Raw genomic sequence first — 16406 nt, forward strand, 5'->3', positions numbered from 1 at the left:
GTGTTTCGAAAAGAAACTTTCGTTTAGGGTTTTATTTCACTGTAAAGCGTTGAGACTTAAGGTCTTTTTAGAGCATACGCGATAAATAAATGTGAATTTTTAGGCTTGCAGCATTATTTTGAGACGTTTTTATTTATTGAGTTTGTTAAAAATCAAAATTGTGGGACTAGTACATCGGTTCTCAACCACTGGTGGCCACAGCAATATTTTCAGTTGGGCCACAACTTATTAGGAATTGCCAGAGATATTGATAATTCCAGTTTCATTTGTCTCACAATAGTTGAATTTTAATTGTGGTGATAAATGATGATACCGTTTTTATGCTATTAATTGGTGATTTTCTTTCTAATTATTGAAGTGAAAGTGTTTGTTTTTGAGGACATAGTCAGTGGTGGGATTCGAATTTTTTTTGTAGCCGGTTTCATCACAAAAGTCATATTTTTCAACCGGTTCTCTTACAAACAGAACATTGAAAGTAACCAGTAATGCTAACCGGTTCGCTGATCTCATAAAATTCCGTGAGACGGTTCTATAGAACCGTTGCGAACCGGCTGAATCCCACCACTGGACATAGTTTGCTTTTTCTCTTGCATAAAAACGTTATTGGGCCACAGAATAGGCCACGAACGAACAAAGTTTAAGTATTACTGGGATAGTGTATCAATAATTTAGTATTAAATATTTTGCCTGTGTACTTTAAAATTTGGTTGACGTGACAGTTTTAACTTTGGTGCTGAGGAAAATGTTAGATATGGCTGATTTAGAATTCCTCTTCTATCAGGATTAAGTTTTTTTCCGATTGCAAAGAAAAATAAAGTTGGCTACTGCACTATAGATTTATATAAAATATTTATTAGTTTTGTTGTTTCAGGATTGTGGTAAAATGAGGTAAGTGATAGCAGATACAACAACAAAGAAAATGAAAACCTAATATCAAGGCTGTACTTTTAGGCAATGAGGCAATGAGGCCGATATTTATATTCCACTTTCACCAATATATGATTGACGAGCTACGGCAAACTGTATATACAAAGTCCCTGCTGTAAACCGTTGTTGATTATAAGTCGGGAATATGATATATCAAATCACTTGGACAAAAACATAGTACAAGGAAGGGTAGTTAGTCTCGTCTAACGCCAAGTGATAGTTACATAATCAAGTGTTGTTTTTCTATGGGACATATTTATCAGCTTTCACCCAGCCAACCATAAAGATACACGCTTTGAGGGACAAGTATTATTCGAGTTTATTAGATTTATTGAAGGCTTCACCACATACGCCATATTGATTGAATTAGATATATTTATGATACATGTATGGGCTAATTGACATTCGAATAGCTTCCTTCGGATATAACTAGCTCAGGGATAGGCAATTTATTTTTTTAGTGGGCCAGTTACCGATAATAGACTTGGTTACTGGGCTGGGGGATCAAAACTCAATATGAGTAAAAAACAGTTTATTTACAACAGCTAGGTTTATATAATAATAAAAAGCACAAAGTAACAATCGGGGTCACTATGACGTTATTTTCAACCGAAATTTATATTCATAAAAGTTATAGTCGCTATTTCAGCAGACAAATATTTGTTCTTGATTGCTTGTTTTTTTGAGGTGACAAATAAAATAACTCTGACTCAGACACAAAAGGGCCGGATGAAACACTTCGGTGTGAATCGGATCCGGCCCGCGGTCCGTAATATGCCCACCCCTGAGTAAAACATGTTCAGGTAAGATATATAAAGTGTGTATTGTCAGTCAAGCAAGTGCAATTTTTCAATTTTTATTCAACGTGACTCTGTGCTTTAAAATATTGATGAAATCAATCAAGCTTGTTCTAAAAAAGATCATGAACGCTTAATGAAAACATATCAGCCCGGTTGTGTGGCGTCATTTCCGATATACACACCATCCGCACTGAATTGTACCTACGGTAACAATGAAGGTTCATTGTAATTCGACGCCTCGAATAAAAATTTAGTTTCTAAGCAGGATCCAAAATCGCTTGTGCGTTTCATGTGTGATATTTGTAGGGGTAGTGAGTTGACGACGTGGGAGAGAATAAGTTAAGAGAAATTGAGACAATTACCATATTTTTAGAGTAATTAGTTGCCCTTATTAAATGAAAGAATGTAATAAAATAATTAGGTAATGCCAGTCTGGAAAGATTCCGCACAAGTAGCTTCAAGTATTAATATCTGTCTAGATTGTCTAGATTCTAGAGCAGTGGTTCCCAAAGTTGATTGCCGGGGGGCCGAAATTGGAAGCAGAAGGATATTCGCGGGCCCGATAACCGTACGTAAAATTAAGATACCGTTTTAATTGAATTGTTAAGATTATACACGTGTATGTGATAATGACATAACAATTGGTGGTATCTAGAACGCAAAAAAGTAAAAACATGGAGTGGCAAAATACTTCGCTTAAGTTCGGCGGGCCGTTTTAAATCGTAACGCGGGCCGTGATTTGCCCGCGGGCCACGGTTTGGGAATCACTGATCTGGAGAGTCTTGCAAAAGATAGAGTAGTGGAACATCTCATTCCAAAAGCAACGTGAAAGTGCTTGGGGCAGGTATTTAAACATATATGCTACGAGTTATATTGTGTTTTATAAAAAAAATACATTACGTATTGGTATTTCACTGCGAGTGCTGAATATATGTAAAGAAACATAAGCATTTTTATATAAGACGCTTTCTCGAGGATTTTGCTCTCTACAAGGCGCTGTAAAAAGGCCCCTGATATTTATTTATGAAACTACTGTTATGTGAAAGGGCTAGTTTGGCATCTCCCATTCGATTTATTACACATTATGAGTGAGGTGGGGGAATGGACCCGAGATATGTGATCTACAATGCCAACACGATTAGGTTCAACGCCTTAACCCAACGGTGCACAGCCTGCGTCCTTACGGCCGCATGCGGCCGTCGTTAAAAAATAATGCGGTCGTTCACATACAAAATCCTATAAAATAAAATGAAGTTCTAAATATAGTATTTGGCGCATATGCAGGCGTATATTGAAGCAAAAGAGAAGCACTGCAAAAAATTCAGACGACACGATGCGTCACAATCTGGGCAAACGAACCCTCACCCCTCCCCCTCCCCGACTTTTGATTTTATTCAAAATTGTGCAACCATTATGCAATTTGCTGCAATATATCTGCTCAAGAATAGGTCGACCGAAAAGAAAAATCCGTTTAAAATGCAAATATTATTCTTCCAAGTAGTCCCACATACTTCATAATTGGGCAAACTGCACCTCGCATGAGTCAAATACGCCGTTATGACGTCATAAAAGCCCAAAAGAAAATTTTAGCGCGCCGATAGGGCTCTCATCATCCCCATGGAAGCCGTATTGAATACATATAAATGCAATGTGGCCGCCAATAGCAAAAAGGTTGTGCACCCCTGCCCTAACCGCTAGGCCAGTCTAGTCCAGTCCAGATACGGCTCTATCTACGGCTCTATCTAAACTTTTTTGTTTTTTTTATGACATATGGCTACAAAGATATAGATTATGACGTAACAAATAAGTGAGCTCTCGGAAACAGCGCACCATTCATTTGACTACAGTCCTTCTTGATATAGCTCGTCTGTGCCACCCTTTCATTCACAGCATTCATGCTCAAGGGCTATTTCTATCATAAGAAATCTTCAAATACACGTCGTGTCGATTGAACTCATGGATAGGAAAATATCGGTTTATCTATGCGGCGCACACTGTGCCGGGAAGACAACTCTTCAGCAAAGTCTTCAAAGACATCCAGAGTTTTCAAAGTTCGGATTTAAATCTCAAGAAGAAGTAGCAAGGCCGTTGATTAAGAAGAGAGGACTCACGCCGGTACGATAGTGACGTATATTCATGAGATCAGTCCAGCTCAAGATTATCAGAGTTTTACCAAATTTTCTTGAGCTCTTTTTTTTAAAACTGATTATGACTATATTAATTCTAAGTGTAAGAACGCAGCTAGAAAGTTCGAATGACATTGTTTGAGAATGAAACCGCTTTAATCGAAGCCGACCTGAGCAGTATTGATGCATAACTTTAGTGTAACATGTATAGTATCCCGAGTCTTTTTATCTAAAGAAGGGTTTCTGAAACCTCACCCGGAACAACGATATTGCAACAAGAATCAGGGTTTAAAAAAATTTAAATTTTTGTTGATAGCACGTTTTACCATCCAAGTCAAAGACACCATAGACTTTATCGAATGTAAATAAAATGCCCTGTTTAAATTGAAGAACATGATACTTTTCTATATATAATTAATCATTGTCAAAAGTCTTGTTCAATGAAAGTTAAACTTCTCGTAAATAATTATCTGACTGATTTACCATAAACGCAAGCCAATCAATAAAAATAATATGTTTCTTCACACTTACAGGAACAACTTCGCAATCCAGATGTACTCTTCGAATTTGAGAAAGAAATTTTGCAAATACAATGCACGACAGAGGATAATGAAATAAAAGGTGAATTATCTAGATCAGGGGTCACCAACGCGTTGCCCGCGGGCACCAAGTCGCCCGTGAAGACCATATGAGTCGCCCGCAGATCTGTTCCAAACTAAGCTTAATAAGGGCGCTTATGAGTAAGATACATCAATTAAATTTTGTCCTGCTATTCTTGTATAAATCACACTTATATGGGAATCGGGAATGGCACTATATTAATTATTATAGCCACCAACCCGACTTTTATTTGACCTCGGTAATGTGACGGGTCAATTAACACCCTTCCAATTATGACATCACACTGATATCACTTACCACGAACCCACGCTTTTTCTTGTCCGTTGGTTTGTGGAGCAGCAATAATATAATTATTGATTCCAAAGAAAATGGCAGAAAAACGATGAAAAACCCACCATGAAAACAGCCTGCGCGTGTCTCATTTGTGGGGCGATTGTAGCGACGGCAAAGCGAAAAGATATTTCACGGCTTGTCACGCGATCTACCGCGCTAACTATCCACTGGTCAGCGCAGTTCGGGCAGAAAAAGCTCGCGATTCAAATTATACAGCAATTCTATTTTACGAGACCATTGTTTCGTTCAACCTATCTTTGTGAATCAACATTTTTGACATAAACTCAGGATAGGATGGGATTTACATATTTATCCCGGGGGAGAAGATAGCCGATAAGACGGCTTAATCTTATGGCGAACAAAGGCCTTTCGTCCGGTTACCATTTCATGTCGGATATGGGATTAGTTAGTCCAGCAAGGGGTCCAGCAATCTCCTCGCATGGGATTCTAACCTGCGAATCTAACGCTTACCACACTAACGATGGCCACACAGCCGCTTTTTTTAGAAGTGTACATTGAATTGGTAGCCCGCGGCTTAATCTATACCCAGAAAGTAGCCCTCGGCCTCGAAAAGGTTGGTGACCCCTGATCTAGATTATCTACGTCCTAAGATAGGGGTGTGCAACGGGCGTCCTATCGGCCACAACTCAGCTCGCCAACTCATTCAGTGTGGCCCTTGTCAACACTCAGATATTCTTGACAAGCATACAATTCGAATCAAACATTTTTAGTTTAAATAGTCGCTCAAGTGGGTAAAAATACATGATGTCATTTTATCTTGTAGCTGCGTTAAATCTTTCTCGTTTTGCCCGGTGACTTTATTAATGCAAGGATAATTCATAGCCACATTCTCTTCTTTTGCCCTTCCTGCTAAATTTTATTTGTGACCCGGCTAGATGTCCGAAGTTGGTTATGTGGCCCACCGAAAAAATATGTTGCACTCCCTTAATCTATGATAACAATGGCTGTTTAATTCAAATTTTGTTGCGTTTTCTCTAAAATTTATTTTAGAGTCCTATTTCAAGGTACAAGAGAATATATTCGATGTCACACACAAAAAAATTCGTTTTCCATGTTCCAACAATCTAAACATTTATCACAATGAAAAGACTATCGCATGGTCTTACGGCAATAAAGGCACCGCGCAAAATGGCGAAATATTTAACGCAGGACAAGACAAAAAATAAAAACATTTTGTATTTTCAAACACGTGAGCGCCTTTTTAAACATAAACTATCAGTTTAATATTTTATGTTTGATGTGGGAAAATTGAGTGTTGACAAGGGCCACACTGAATGGCTTGGCAAGCCGGGTTGTGATCGCGAGACGCCTGTTGCACGCCTTTGTTCTAACTTTTCAAAACGCCAATTTAATGGGTATTGGAGTCGATGAGTGTGCTAAGAATAATTATATATTATAAGCGACTTTTTTCACATTATGCTCAATGAAAAATCTTTCGATTGCTATATTTGTAGATATTTGGAAGAGTCAGTATCCATAAGCTCTCTGTTGTCAGTTCATTGGTGAATCACACAGCAACAAGACCGAAGTTTCTCATGCTTTTGTATCTAATTTCAGAATATAACGGGAATTATAATCGTTTTCTCTGGGACCGTGGTATAATCGATCCATTGGGATATACAAAGGCTTTTGTCGGCGAGTCGGAGGCTGAAGAATTATTTGAAATTCCACACGCAAAAAAGATGCTGTCAAGGTGAGAATGTTTCATGAAATAATTCAAGTTATCAATAACGACTCTTGGTTTTACTTATGTGCGAAAACTTTATGTGTGAACAGACAATTAGAAGCATTTTGCTCGAAGAAGCTATCGATTCGAAAATGTGTTGTAGATTCCAAACAATCATTCAATCATTATTTATTTGTCAACACAAGATATAAAAACATCATGACAAATATGGCAAATGAAAAAAGAAAAGAAAACTAACTTTAATTGTGTGACATAAGTCGTGAGAGTCTTCAAGTGTTTTCAAACAGCGACATCCACAACTCCAATTCAGCTTCACAAATACATTCAGATGCTCCTAATTAATAATTATAAATATTTTCAAGACATAAAAAATGACGCACTGAAATGATTTAAATATATATATATATAACGTTTTGGAAAACAAGAAAATTACCAAATAGCTGTTACAAACTTTTCGTAAAAAACATATATATTTATGAAAAAAGAAATAAACATTAAAAATTTAAAAGATAAAATAATATAAAAAAGTAGATAAATATACAATGAACATACAATTTTTACATCAGCGGTTTCATTCAGATACCATAAAAGTATAAGTATGAAACTATGTTCAAATTGGTCGAGTAGACCAGAACTTTTTATTAAGACATTCGGTTATGTGGAATTCACTATATTGTTGTGGTCTTTCTTATCGTTTGAACTTAAAAAGCTTCAATTTTCATTTGCTAACGCGCAACGCATTAACTTTCCATGGCTTGGCAATTTTTTGGTCGCCGATAAAATTGCGTATATAAATGGACCAACCCTACTATGTGACTGCGTGAGACCTTGCATTAATAACAATAAATGATCAGCGAACTACTCGGTATCCAAGCCCGAGATATATCTCCCAAGACCGTAACTAAATTGTTATATGTGCTATGGATTCGCATGTGTGTATGTTTATTTGCCGCAAAGATGTAACCGTATCTGCATAAAATTTAAACATTTTAACTAATGCGGGATATATGTTAACGACCTCACTGGCCTGAGACACAGATGTGCGACAATATGTATAACTGCAGCTTAGGACTGCTAAGTTAAAGGACAACAGACATTAAATATAAAAATAAAACTCTAGTAAAATACACAGACCGCAGAGGTACCGCAAAACGACTAAATGTACAATGGTCAGTTAATGGCACGTTCATGCTCCAGATTCTGGTGCTAAAGGATGGAAATAGGGTATAAATTTCATGTGTAAATATAAATCTTACGCTAGATTGCACTAGCTTGCTATAATAATGATATAGTAATCGTAAGTTTAACCAGTTCAATTGCTGTTTCAGATGGAAAGAAGGAAAAACTTGTCTCGTATTCATGGTGAAACCAGAAAAAGAATTTATTGAATTTGACGGAGTTAGACGAGAATGCAACATTGACGAACTTATGAAACTACACTATTCTATGATTTCTATTCTCGACCAACTGAATATCAAGTACTCGGTGATAAATTGTCGAGATCTTGCAGAACGTACAAAACAAGTTTTTAAAGAAGTAAAACTACATTGGTTCAACCAATAATCGGAAATTCATTTTTTCATCATACTAAAGTGCACTTTATCAATAAATAATACGAAAAAGAAGGAAAATGGTATTTTAGGGTGGAAAAAGGCGCGAGACACCAAGACTGGTTATAGGCCAGCGACACCCGTGATTTAGGTATAACAGTAATTTACGTCAAAGGAAGTCGAAGAGACCTGAATTGAATACCCAAAATACGTCCGATCCCAAAACAGCACTTTAGAAATATAAATATTCTGAAACAGGCAAGCAGGCTGTTATATCACAGAGAGCAAGAGATATCACGGTGTCACGTAATGTCATGACGACAATAAATGGCTGTAAAGAATTGGTAAAACAACGCGGTTTAGTGTGTGCAATTTTACAACAAGAGAAGTGTTTTTTTTTATCACATTTGAAAGACATATTTTCTAAAGTTAAATACGAAATGCTATTTTGCAAAGTGCTTTGTATGTTTCATAAAGTTATCGAAAATCATTTCATATTTTATATATTGCAAAATAAGGATTTAAAAGTAACTTTTGAATACTGTTTTATTTGTATTAGCTATATGCTTAGGATTTGATTTGGAACATATTCTAAAAAGAACATAACTTTCGTGCATTCCGTCCTTAATTCGTGAAACTTTCGAGTAAAATCATGCACAAACATAAGTTGGAGCGTAAATATTTAATAAATTTTATTCAACTTATGTAGAAGCAATTAAACAATTTATGGATTCCATTTTTAGCGCTCCAGAAGTGTATGTACCAATGTGATATTATTATGTAAAAAAACAATACCCGGGGAAATGCTGAAACTGCTAAACGAAGGAATGGGGGATGTAAGAAAAGATTAATAGCAGCTTGCTAATACTAATGACTCATGGACTAAACCTTACTCGTGACATGACGTAAAATAATTCTTACGACTCAGTAATATATGAGGGTATTTTCCCTGGTATACATACTACGGGTGTACACTCTTTCAAACAAATCTATATTTATTATTTTTATTTTGAGTAATACTACAATTCAATTTATTTTCTAATTGCATTCTGTATTTTAGGAATGTGGAGCTTCACTTTTTTTTTGTCATTTTCTGTTAGGCTTAATCAAGGATATCGCTGTTCGACAGATACCCAGTACGAGTTTAACACTCCTCCATCACTCTAAAGAGCCATTCATATTTCTTACATATTGTTTGTTAAATTCGCATTTTCACCCCTGATCATTGGTGCAAACTAATTGTGCGAAGTTGTAAATATCTTGAATATTTTACCATGGCATTTTTTTAATATATTGTTTTATTAATATTATTTCTTCTATTAATTGTTCAATTGCAGTTGAAATTTGGGCTGGTGAAAATATCATATTTTAAGCCTCATTATAAGACGTTCGGCTCAACTATGCTCTTATTCTTACATGGCTCGGTGGTGTGGTTCATCGTGCTAAGCGTTTGGAATAAGCTTGCCACAGCACCTCTGACTAACCTGCATCGGTTCGCGGGTTCGAATCCACTGCGGGGAAAGTTATGTGCGAGAAGATGTCTGGACTTCGCATTCATATCATGATCGGTGGTGTCCATAAAATCCCTTCACAGTTTTAATTTTGGTATAAAGTCAGTATTTAATATATCTTGACCAGATTTTTTTTTTTTCAATCAGCAATTGTTTAAGTATTTTTACTTCATTTAAACGTCTGTGAGGGCCAAAACAATATTGTTATCAAATAATTCCCTTTGTAACTTTATAAAACTTTGAAACTTTATAGAAACCCTATATATCATTTCTACTACTAAATATTAATGTTCGATTTCAAAATACCACGTGTTCTAATTTATCAAATTAGTCATAATTTTCGAAATCTATTTATCCTACGCTGCATGATTACGCCTCCTTTTACTGTATGTCAGCAGGTCACTTTATTTTGAATGGTGCAATTTAGGACAAGCTGTTGCGCAATATCATTTCAATTACAAAATAGGATGTCTGAGGAACTATGTATATCTGACCTTGATCAGACAAAACGTTACAGACATATTTTTGTGTTGGTGTGCAGCAAGATGCAATAGCTCTTAAATCACCTAGGTTACTGTGGATCATTTTGTTTTTCAAGTATTAGGTTTTATGTATATTGATGATTTTATAATTCAGACAAAAACTATTGCACAGAGGTTTCTCGAGCCTGTGGAATGTTATATTGTGGTTCCGTTCAACCGAAAAGGTTGGGTTGGAGGAATGGTTTATTTTTTGTTATAATAAAAATCGAAATGTTCATGAGATGTACGGAATTGAAAGCCAGTGGTAATGTTGTTTTGCAAGAACAGGTTATAGCGGGAATCACACTAGGTAACTCAAGAAATATTGCAAGCCTGCAGTTACCAACATACCAACTCTTGTTATTTAGGGAGGTATTTATAATATGATCGTTAGAGTAGTGGTTCCTAACCGATTTTCAAGCGACCCAATTTTTGGTGTAATCTCGCGACCCAAGAATGTGCACAAATACTAGGCGGTATGTAATTATTATGCTATATGTGGTCACAAATTTCCTAATGCAAAAATACCATTTTTACGTAAAATTTATTTTTCCAAGCTTTCTCACTCATAGTGAGAAAGCTGCATTGTTTGCCATAAGCCAGTTTTTTAAAATCGTGGAGTGGCATTACTTGAGCAAAACAGCAGCTGCTAAGTTTTCACGCTGTAATACTTCCAAAATAATATACACTAACTAATGAAAAACACTTAATACAAATATCGACCAAACTAGAAAATAGAAGCGGTAACTTTTATGTTTTTGTTGAAAAAACATGCGACCCGAGTATATTTTCATGCGACCCAAGTGTGGATCGCGACCCATAGATTGGGTAACACTGCGTTAAATCATAATTCAGTTTAAAAAAGCATGTAAAATGGGGTTAAATATACCATTTTGTGGAAAAGGTTTTACTTTCCTCATAAATTACGTCATCTGCATAATAATGTTACTCATTTTGCAAATCAGCGGGTTTCGTTATTTTGAATGACGCAATGGATAGCAAACCATTTCGTATTGTCATCACAGTTATGAAATAGGGCGTCATGTAGCGAAGGATATTTCACAAGGTTATGCTTTATTATAATCCAAGGCAAGGGGAGATGGAACATGTATGTAGTGAGGCTAATTCATAAGAGCAAGACTAAATTATTCTGAATATGCAGAGGATTTGAAATATATAAACCAACAAATAAGACTAACTATGTTGTCTATTTATTATGCAGATACTGTTACATTTTTGAGGCAAATAAACATACATATATATTATGGAGAAGGCGCTTTCAAAAAAAGTGCAAGAATATCGTCTATATGTAGAGCGAGAAAACATATCAGAAAAGGAGTTATGTATTTATATACGGTATCATTCTGATGTTAGTTTGTTCGGGCGAAAGGATTTTAAGTATTGGTACAATGAATTCCTATAATAATTGCGACTGACAAGCGATTTAATATTTCATTTATAATATCGGTATTTCACAAACTTGAATTGCAAATAGTAAAAAGGCTCTATTATTACTTATTTATATCCTAAATGATATAAATATTCTATGTCATTGTACTTTGCGTATTTTAAACGATCGTGTTTTTAATCCATAATCGATCAATCACTGGGGTGATTGAAGGCTATGCATAAATCAATATGATACAATGATCAAATAATGGCTATAAAATTAAAGGGCAATAATATGCATGTGTAAGCGTGTAATGAATGGATGCTTATTTTGTTCAGTACTAGGAATGTTATGAATTTTCCTATTTATCCCAGGAAGAGTACTATTAACGCAGTGCTACTCGACTTTGTTTACCAAAAATTCGTGAGCAAAACTTCAAAATTACTGGGTCAGGTCTTTAGGGAAAATATTTTCACAGTGCTCCTAAAGATATTTCGGTGCCTTTATTTTTGAAGTCACACAGAAAAGCGATTTGGGAAAACTAAGTAACCGCGAAAATAAATTCAGATGCGATTCGAATACTCGAAAGGTACGGATTCGGATCGCGGTGCGCCAGTTGAGTAGCCCTGATATAGCGAACTATGACCACTTGCTCAGTTACCATTCAATGTCGGGTTTGAGAATAGTTCCTGGTCATTTATCCTAGATAAGAGGAAAGCCCACGAAACGACTTAATTACATGCCCAACAATGGCCTCCGATAACCATTTGGTGGCTGGTATATGAATAGTTAATCAGTTCAATTCAGAATTCGCGAAGGAAGAAGCCGTATGAGGTCAGACAGAGGTTACGTGAAACACTGAGCGAGAGGCTGGAAATCCTCTCGCACATAGTTTTTCATCACGTAGGATTCGAACCGGCGAACCTTCGCAGGGTATTCAGTGGCCAAATTTGTTTATCGAGCAGTGGCACCCATAAGAAAGTCCAACAATAATAAATTATAAAAACATAATACTGTAATAAACAACGTGTGATATATAAATTTATAACAGGCAGACTATTCAAAAACCGAAAACCTAAACATGCCAGCAAAAAACACTTATTTGTTTGTAAACATCTCAAAGACCACACAACTGTTTTTCGTAATTAGTCTCATCTTTTTTGTATGTAATTAATAATTTCGTCAAAGTTTTCTACGGTGCGAAAGTTTTGAACAAATAATACACGAGTTCATTTAATTTTCAAGATTAATTGGGTTACTTAAATAGTCGTCAGTCATTTATTTATTTTCTCTCGAGAACGTTCAAAACGTGTTAAGGTCAAATTGTCTAACTCGTTTGTCATTCGCACTAGGCTAGAAAAGCATTTCGGGGAACAGACTAAGTGGGAGACAATAACTGTAAGAAATAAAATAAAAATATAGTGTTAGAAATTATAGGGAATACCGTAAATCGTAATATATATAAAAGGAATATGTATAAAAATATGAACTCCTGCGATAGCGGGAAGAGGTTATATTGTACAAAAGCGCCAAATGACTTATTTTTATGAGACCATGATATCTTTTCTTCACCAAGTTCTAGATCTAGATGGTTTACGTTTCGTCGAGATTGTTTCAAATTTCAGTTGCAACTTTTTGAGCAGATACATTTTTTCTCTCTTTCTTGTAGTAACCAAAGTTTTATTTTTGAGTTGAGACAAATTTAGATGAGACTTATGCTAGACGTACAAAGTTTTACAAATCTCCAAATCCAGGCCAACTCTTGCTCTTCTGGCAATTTCAGAATAATTTCAAACTAGTTAACCTATCTGTCATTTTTTTCTATTTCAAGAATGACCATCACCATCAAATAAGCAATTGTTAGTCTCATTCAAAACGAGATCGACGGGTAAACCAACAATGAGGTGTTAAGTAGCAATATTTTGTCATGTTATGTGCCGACGAGTTATTTCTGACTCATCAAACGACGTCGCAGTACATAAGACAAATCCAAACAGCGAATAATTAATTAAAAGTGAAACTTGTATAGAGAGCAGACGAATTATTTTTTTTTACATTTCGAATGCTTTGCATACAAATAAGAACAAGAATTTAGTTTGGCCCTTGGCACACTTTGGTTTATTACCACTAGAGTATGCCAGTAAACCCCTGAGAATTAATATATTTCTATTGTTATGTATTGTTTCAGATCTTTATTATTTGTTTCTTTATTTTATTTTTCATTTCTTTTTTGCTTATCTAATGGTGATGTGGACCCGATGACGGAGCAATACGTCTTTCACAACTCCTGTATTTTTCATATTACTCAAGAGCTTTAATGTGGAAACTTCTTAATTAAATTCACAAATAAAATAACTCTGGCTTCTCCTTAAAATACAGCAGTACGATAGAAAAACTGTTCAATGGTTTGGGATCTTAATAACACAAAAGCGTGAATTGGTAATAATTGGCAGTGACGTCATTAATCAGGTGGACGATTTTGGGTAATAATGTGGGTTAAATGTCGCGGAATTATATAAATTCTCGCTTTTCAGAAAACGGTAATTCAAAATACAAAATGAATTTTATTTAAAAAAAAACATGCTAGATATACAGTCGGGTGTAAATACTAACCTTGAGAAAAAATTTCATGGTATTTTCAGCATAGTGCTTAGCATCAAAATATCTCTAATCTATTCCCCTCTTAGAAGACATTAGAATAGGAAAATGATTTGCACTCGTCAGAGCTATGGACGATTGCTTTGTACTGGACTATACTTCTTTTTGTGCGGAGTGGAATACGCTGTTATTCTACCGACTCTAAATGGATATCTCATATCTCTCGATGGACCCACTGGATTTCTTGGGATTATCATGTCTTCGTTCAGTCTTACTGGATTATTATCAGCACCGATATATGGGCGAATAGCTGATAAGACTGGCGCTAATAAGATGTGCGCCATCATCAGCAACATTTTTGAGATTATTGGGAATTTCATGTATTTTGTAGGCGGAGATTACCGGATATTGTGGGGCGCGAGATTAATATCCGGAGTTGGAACCGGAGCTGGATCTTCCTACTTCGGCATGATCTCAAAGACAACAACTACAAAGCAAAGAACTGGGGTCTTATCTATGCTGGGCTTCATGAGAAATGTGGGTATGCTTACTGGTCCCGGATTCAATCTGTTCCTAAGTCAGCTGGATTTTAAACTTGGACCATTTGATGTGAATGAGTTTTCTTCACCTGGACTTTTTATGACAGGAATGTGGACAATACATACGATACTTGTAATGTTACTTTTCAAGGATGTTCCGAATGACTTCTGGGCTGAAGATATTGAACCGACGCGACAAAGCAATAACGGCATGCTACAGAACAGTGAGCATTCTAACGAGAGAACAACTTCCCCGGAAATTAGAATTCCTAAGACAACTAGAAGTTTCCGTGACGAGTTTTTGAGGCAAGAAGTTCTGGTCTGCCTGCTCGTCTCGTTCATGTCTTGGGTAGCGCTGACTGGGTTCGAATCAGCAGCGACACCGATCAGCTTATTATTTTTCGGCTGGGGCGGAATTAGTAATAGCTTCATGTTTTGTGCAGGGGGTGCTGCTATAATCTTTGTGTACGCAGTAATTGGCGTTGTCAACAGAAAGCTGTTGGATCGATTTATTCTGCTGGCAGGTTGTTCTGGTGGTGTATTATGTTATTCAATATTCACGGTTTACTCCACTGTTTTGTATTTTAGAAAAGATGTCGAAAATCCTGACTGGCTTTTGCCAATATTTTGGGTTGATTGGATTATTTTAACAATGTGTTTCCCGCTCATTATTATTCCAATGATGTCACTGTATTCAAAAATAACAAGCATTGAGACACAAAGTTTCAATCAGGGTGTTCTGCTCATGTTTGCTGGCGCTGGTCGTATCCTGGGCCCGTTGTGGTCTGCGCCAATGGTGACTGAAAAACGTTTGCCTATTTTAGGCGGTCTTGTTCTCATTTTGATGTTTGTTGCTGTAGTCTTGATATGTACGACGTTCAAAAAACTTGTACCGCGTGACAATCAGACTCAGACAAACCGACACACGACCAACGGTAATGCATTAGCGAACGAAAAGACCCCTTTATTGAATAACGATAAAATTCATGCATGATATAGCTAATAAAATATATTTGATTTATTTTAAATATCGGGTCTTTTCAATTTTTGTGCTGCTTTTCATATCATGGGTGATGATATAAAACTCATTGCAATTTTTTACAATATCTCAGAAAATGGATGTTTTTGTTCTGTCAACAGCAGTCCAAGATGTCATGTACACAAATCATATATCGTATATATAAATATACATATATATATATATTCTGTTCTGAGCATATTAACTTTTTAACTTTTCTTAGTGCTGTGTGAAAAATTATTATAATGAGCAGGATAATCCATAGATTGTTTGAGGGAGCCATCAAAATCTCACTTAGAGAGAAACATCACGACTAGGAAAATTTTTGTGAAACTTTGTGTGACGATAATGTACAGATTTTAGACCGATTATATGGACTGGTGCTGTTCTTCTGTCCTCACAAAACCATCATGGGCCCAATGATGAGATAATTATTGAACTTCATGTACCAATTTCGAACGTTTCTCGTGTAGTGGTGATATTTTTACGATAGTCAGAAATAAAATGTCATTGTATGATTGACGAAATACGTTTCAAAATAAGGTTGAGAGGTCACGCTTTTATTGAATATTTATATATTGACATGATTATTTTTTTTATTTTCAAAACGTAGTTGAATAAAAAAGTGGGCTAATATCGCAAAATAATCCCCTGAATTATTTAACGCGTCTATTAGCTTTTCACCAACATACATTTGCACTCAGAAATTTTCACTTTCACAATTTTGCTGCCATAGACGTTTGTACCTAAAGGAAATTTGTACG

General features: G+C 35.9%; 2 protein-coding genes across 4 annotated transcripts; both read left to right on the forward strand.

The window, feature by feature from the left end:
* Nucleotides 1-259: 259 nt before the first annotated feature.
* LOC120330357 (uncharacterized) lies at nt 260-10287 on the forward strand. 3 transcript variants are annotated; one of them, XM_039397274.2, is made up of 5 exons: nt 260-2571; nt 3618-3842; nt 4387-4474; nt 6386-6521; nt 7844-10287. In XM_039397274.2, exons 2-5 carry the CDS (start codon nt 3684-3686, stop codon nt 8076-8078), a joined length of 618 nt encoding a protein of 205 aa, XP_039253208.2. In that variant the 5' UTR covers nt 260-2571; nt 3618-3683; the 3' UTR covers nt 8079-10287. The 3 variants fall into 3 exon arrangements, with proteins under 3 accessions (XP_039253208.2, XP_039253209.2, XP_039253206.2); XM_039397275.2 differs by having other exon boundaries at nt 3650-3842; XM_039397272.2 differs by lacking the exon at nt 260-2571 and having other exon boundaries at nt 3518-3842.
* Nucleotides 10288-13035: 2748 nt separating this feature from the next.
* Nucleotides 13036-16160, forward strand: LOC120330359 (multidrug resistance protein 1-like). The gene has a single exon (XM_039397277.2). The coding sequence runs from the start codon at nt 14194-14196 to the stop codon at nt 15616-15618; it is 1425 nt and encodes a 474-aa protein (XP_039253211.2). The 5' UTR covers nt 13036-14193; the 3' UTR covers nt 15619-16160.
* Nucleotides 16161-16406: the final 246 nt, after the last annotated feature.

The sequence above is a fragment of the Styela clava genome, chromosome 12 (genome assembly GCF_964204865.1).
Source record: "Styela clava chromosome 12, kaStyClav1.hap1.2, whole genome shotgun sequence".
Classification (NCBI taxonomy): Eukaryota; Metazoa; Chordata; class Ascidiacea; order Stolidobranchia; family Styelidae; genus Styela; species Styela clava.

What these genes read in the sequence shown, in the direction of transcription:
- LOC120330357 (XM_039397274.2), top strand. Translation starts at nt 3,684, where the DNA reads ATGGATAGGAAAATATCGGTTTATCTATGCGGCGCACACTGTGCCGGG. An exon ending in AGAAGAGAGGACTCACGCCG is followed by an intron (nt 3,843 to 4,386) that starts GTACGATAGTGA and finishes TCACACTTACAG; the next exon opens with GAACAACTTCGCAATCCAGA. An exon ending in AGAGGATAATGAAATAAAAG is followed by an intron (nt 4,475 to 6,385) that starts GTGAATTATCTA and finishes ATCTAATTTCAG; the next exon opens with AATATAACGGGAATTATAAT.
- LOC120330359 (XM_039397277.2), top strand. Translation starts at nt 14,194, where the DNA reads ATGATTTGCACTCGTCAGAGCTATGGACGATTGCTTTGTACTGGACTA.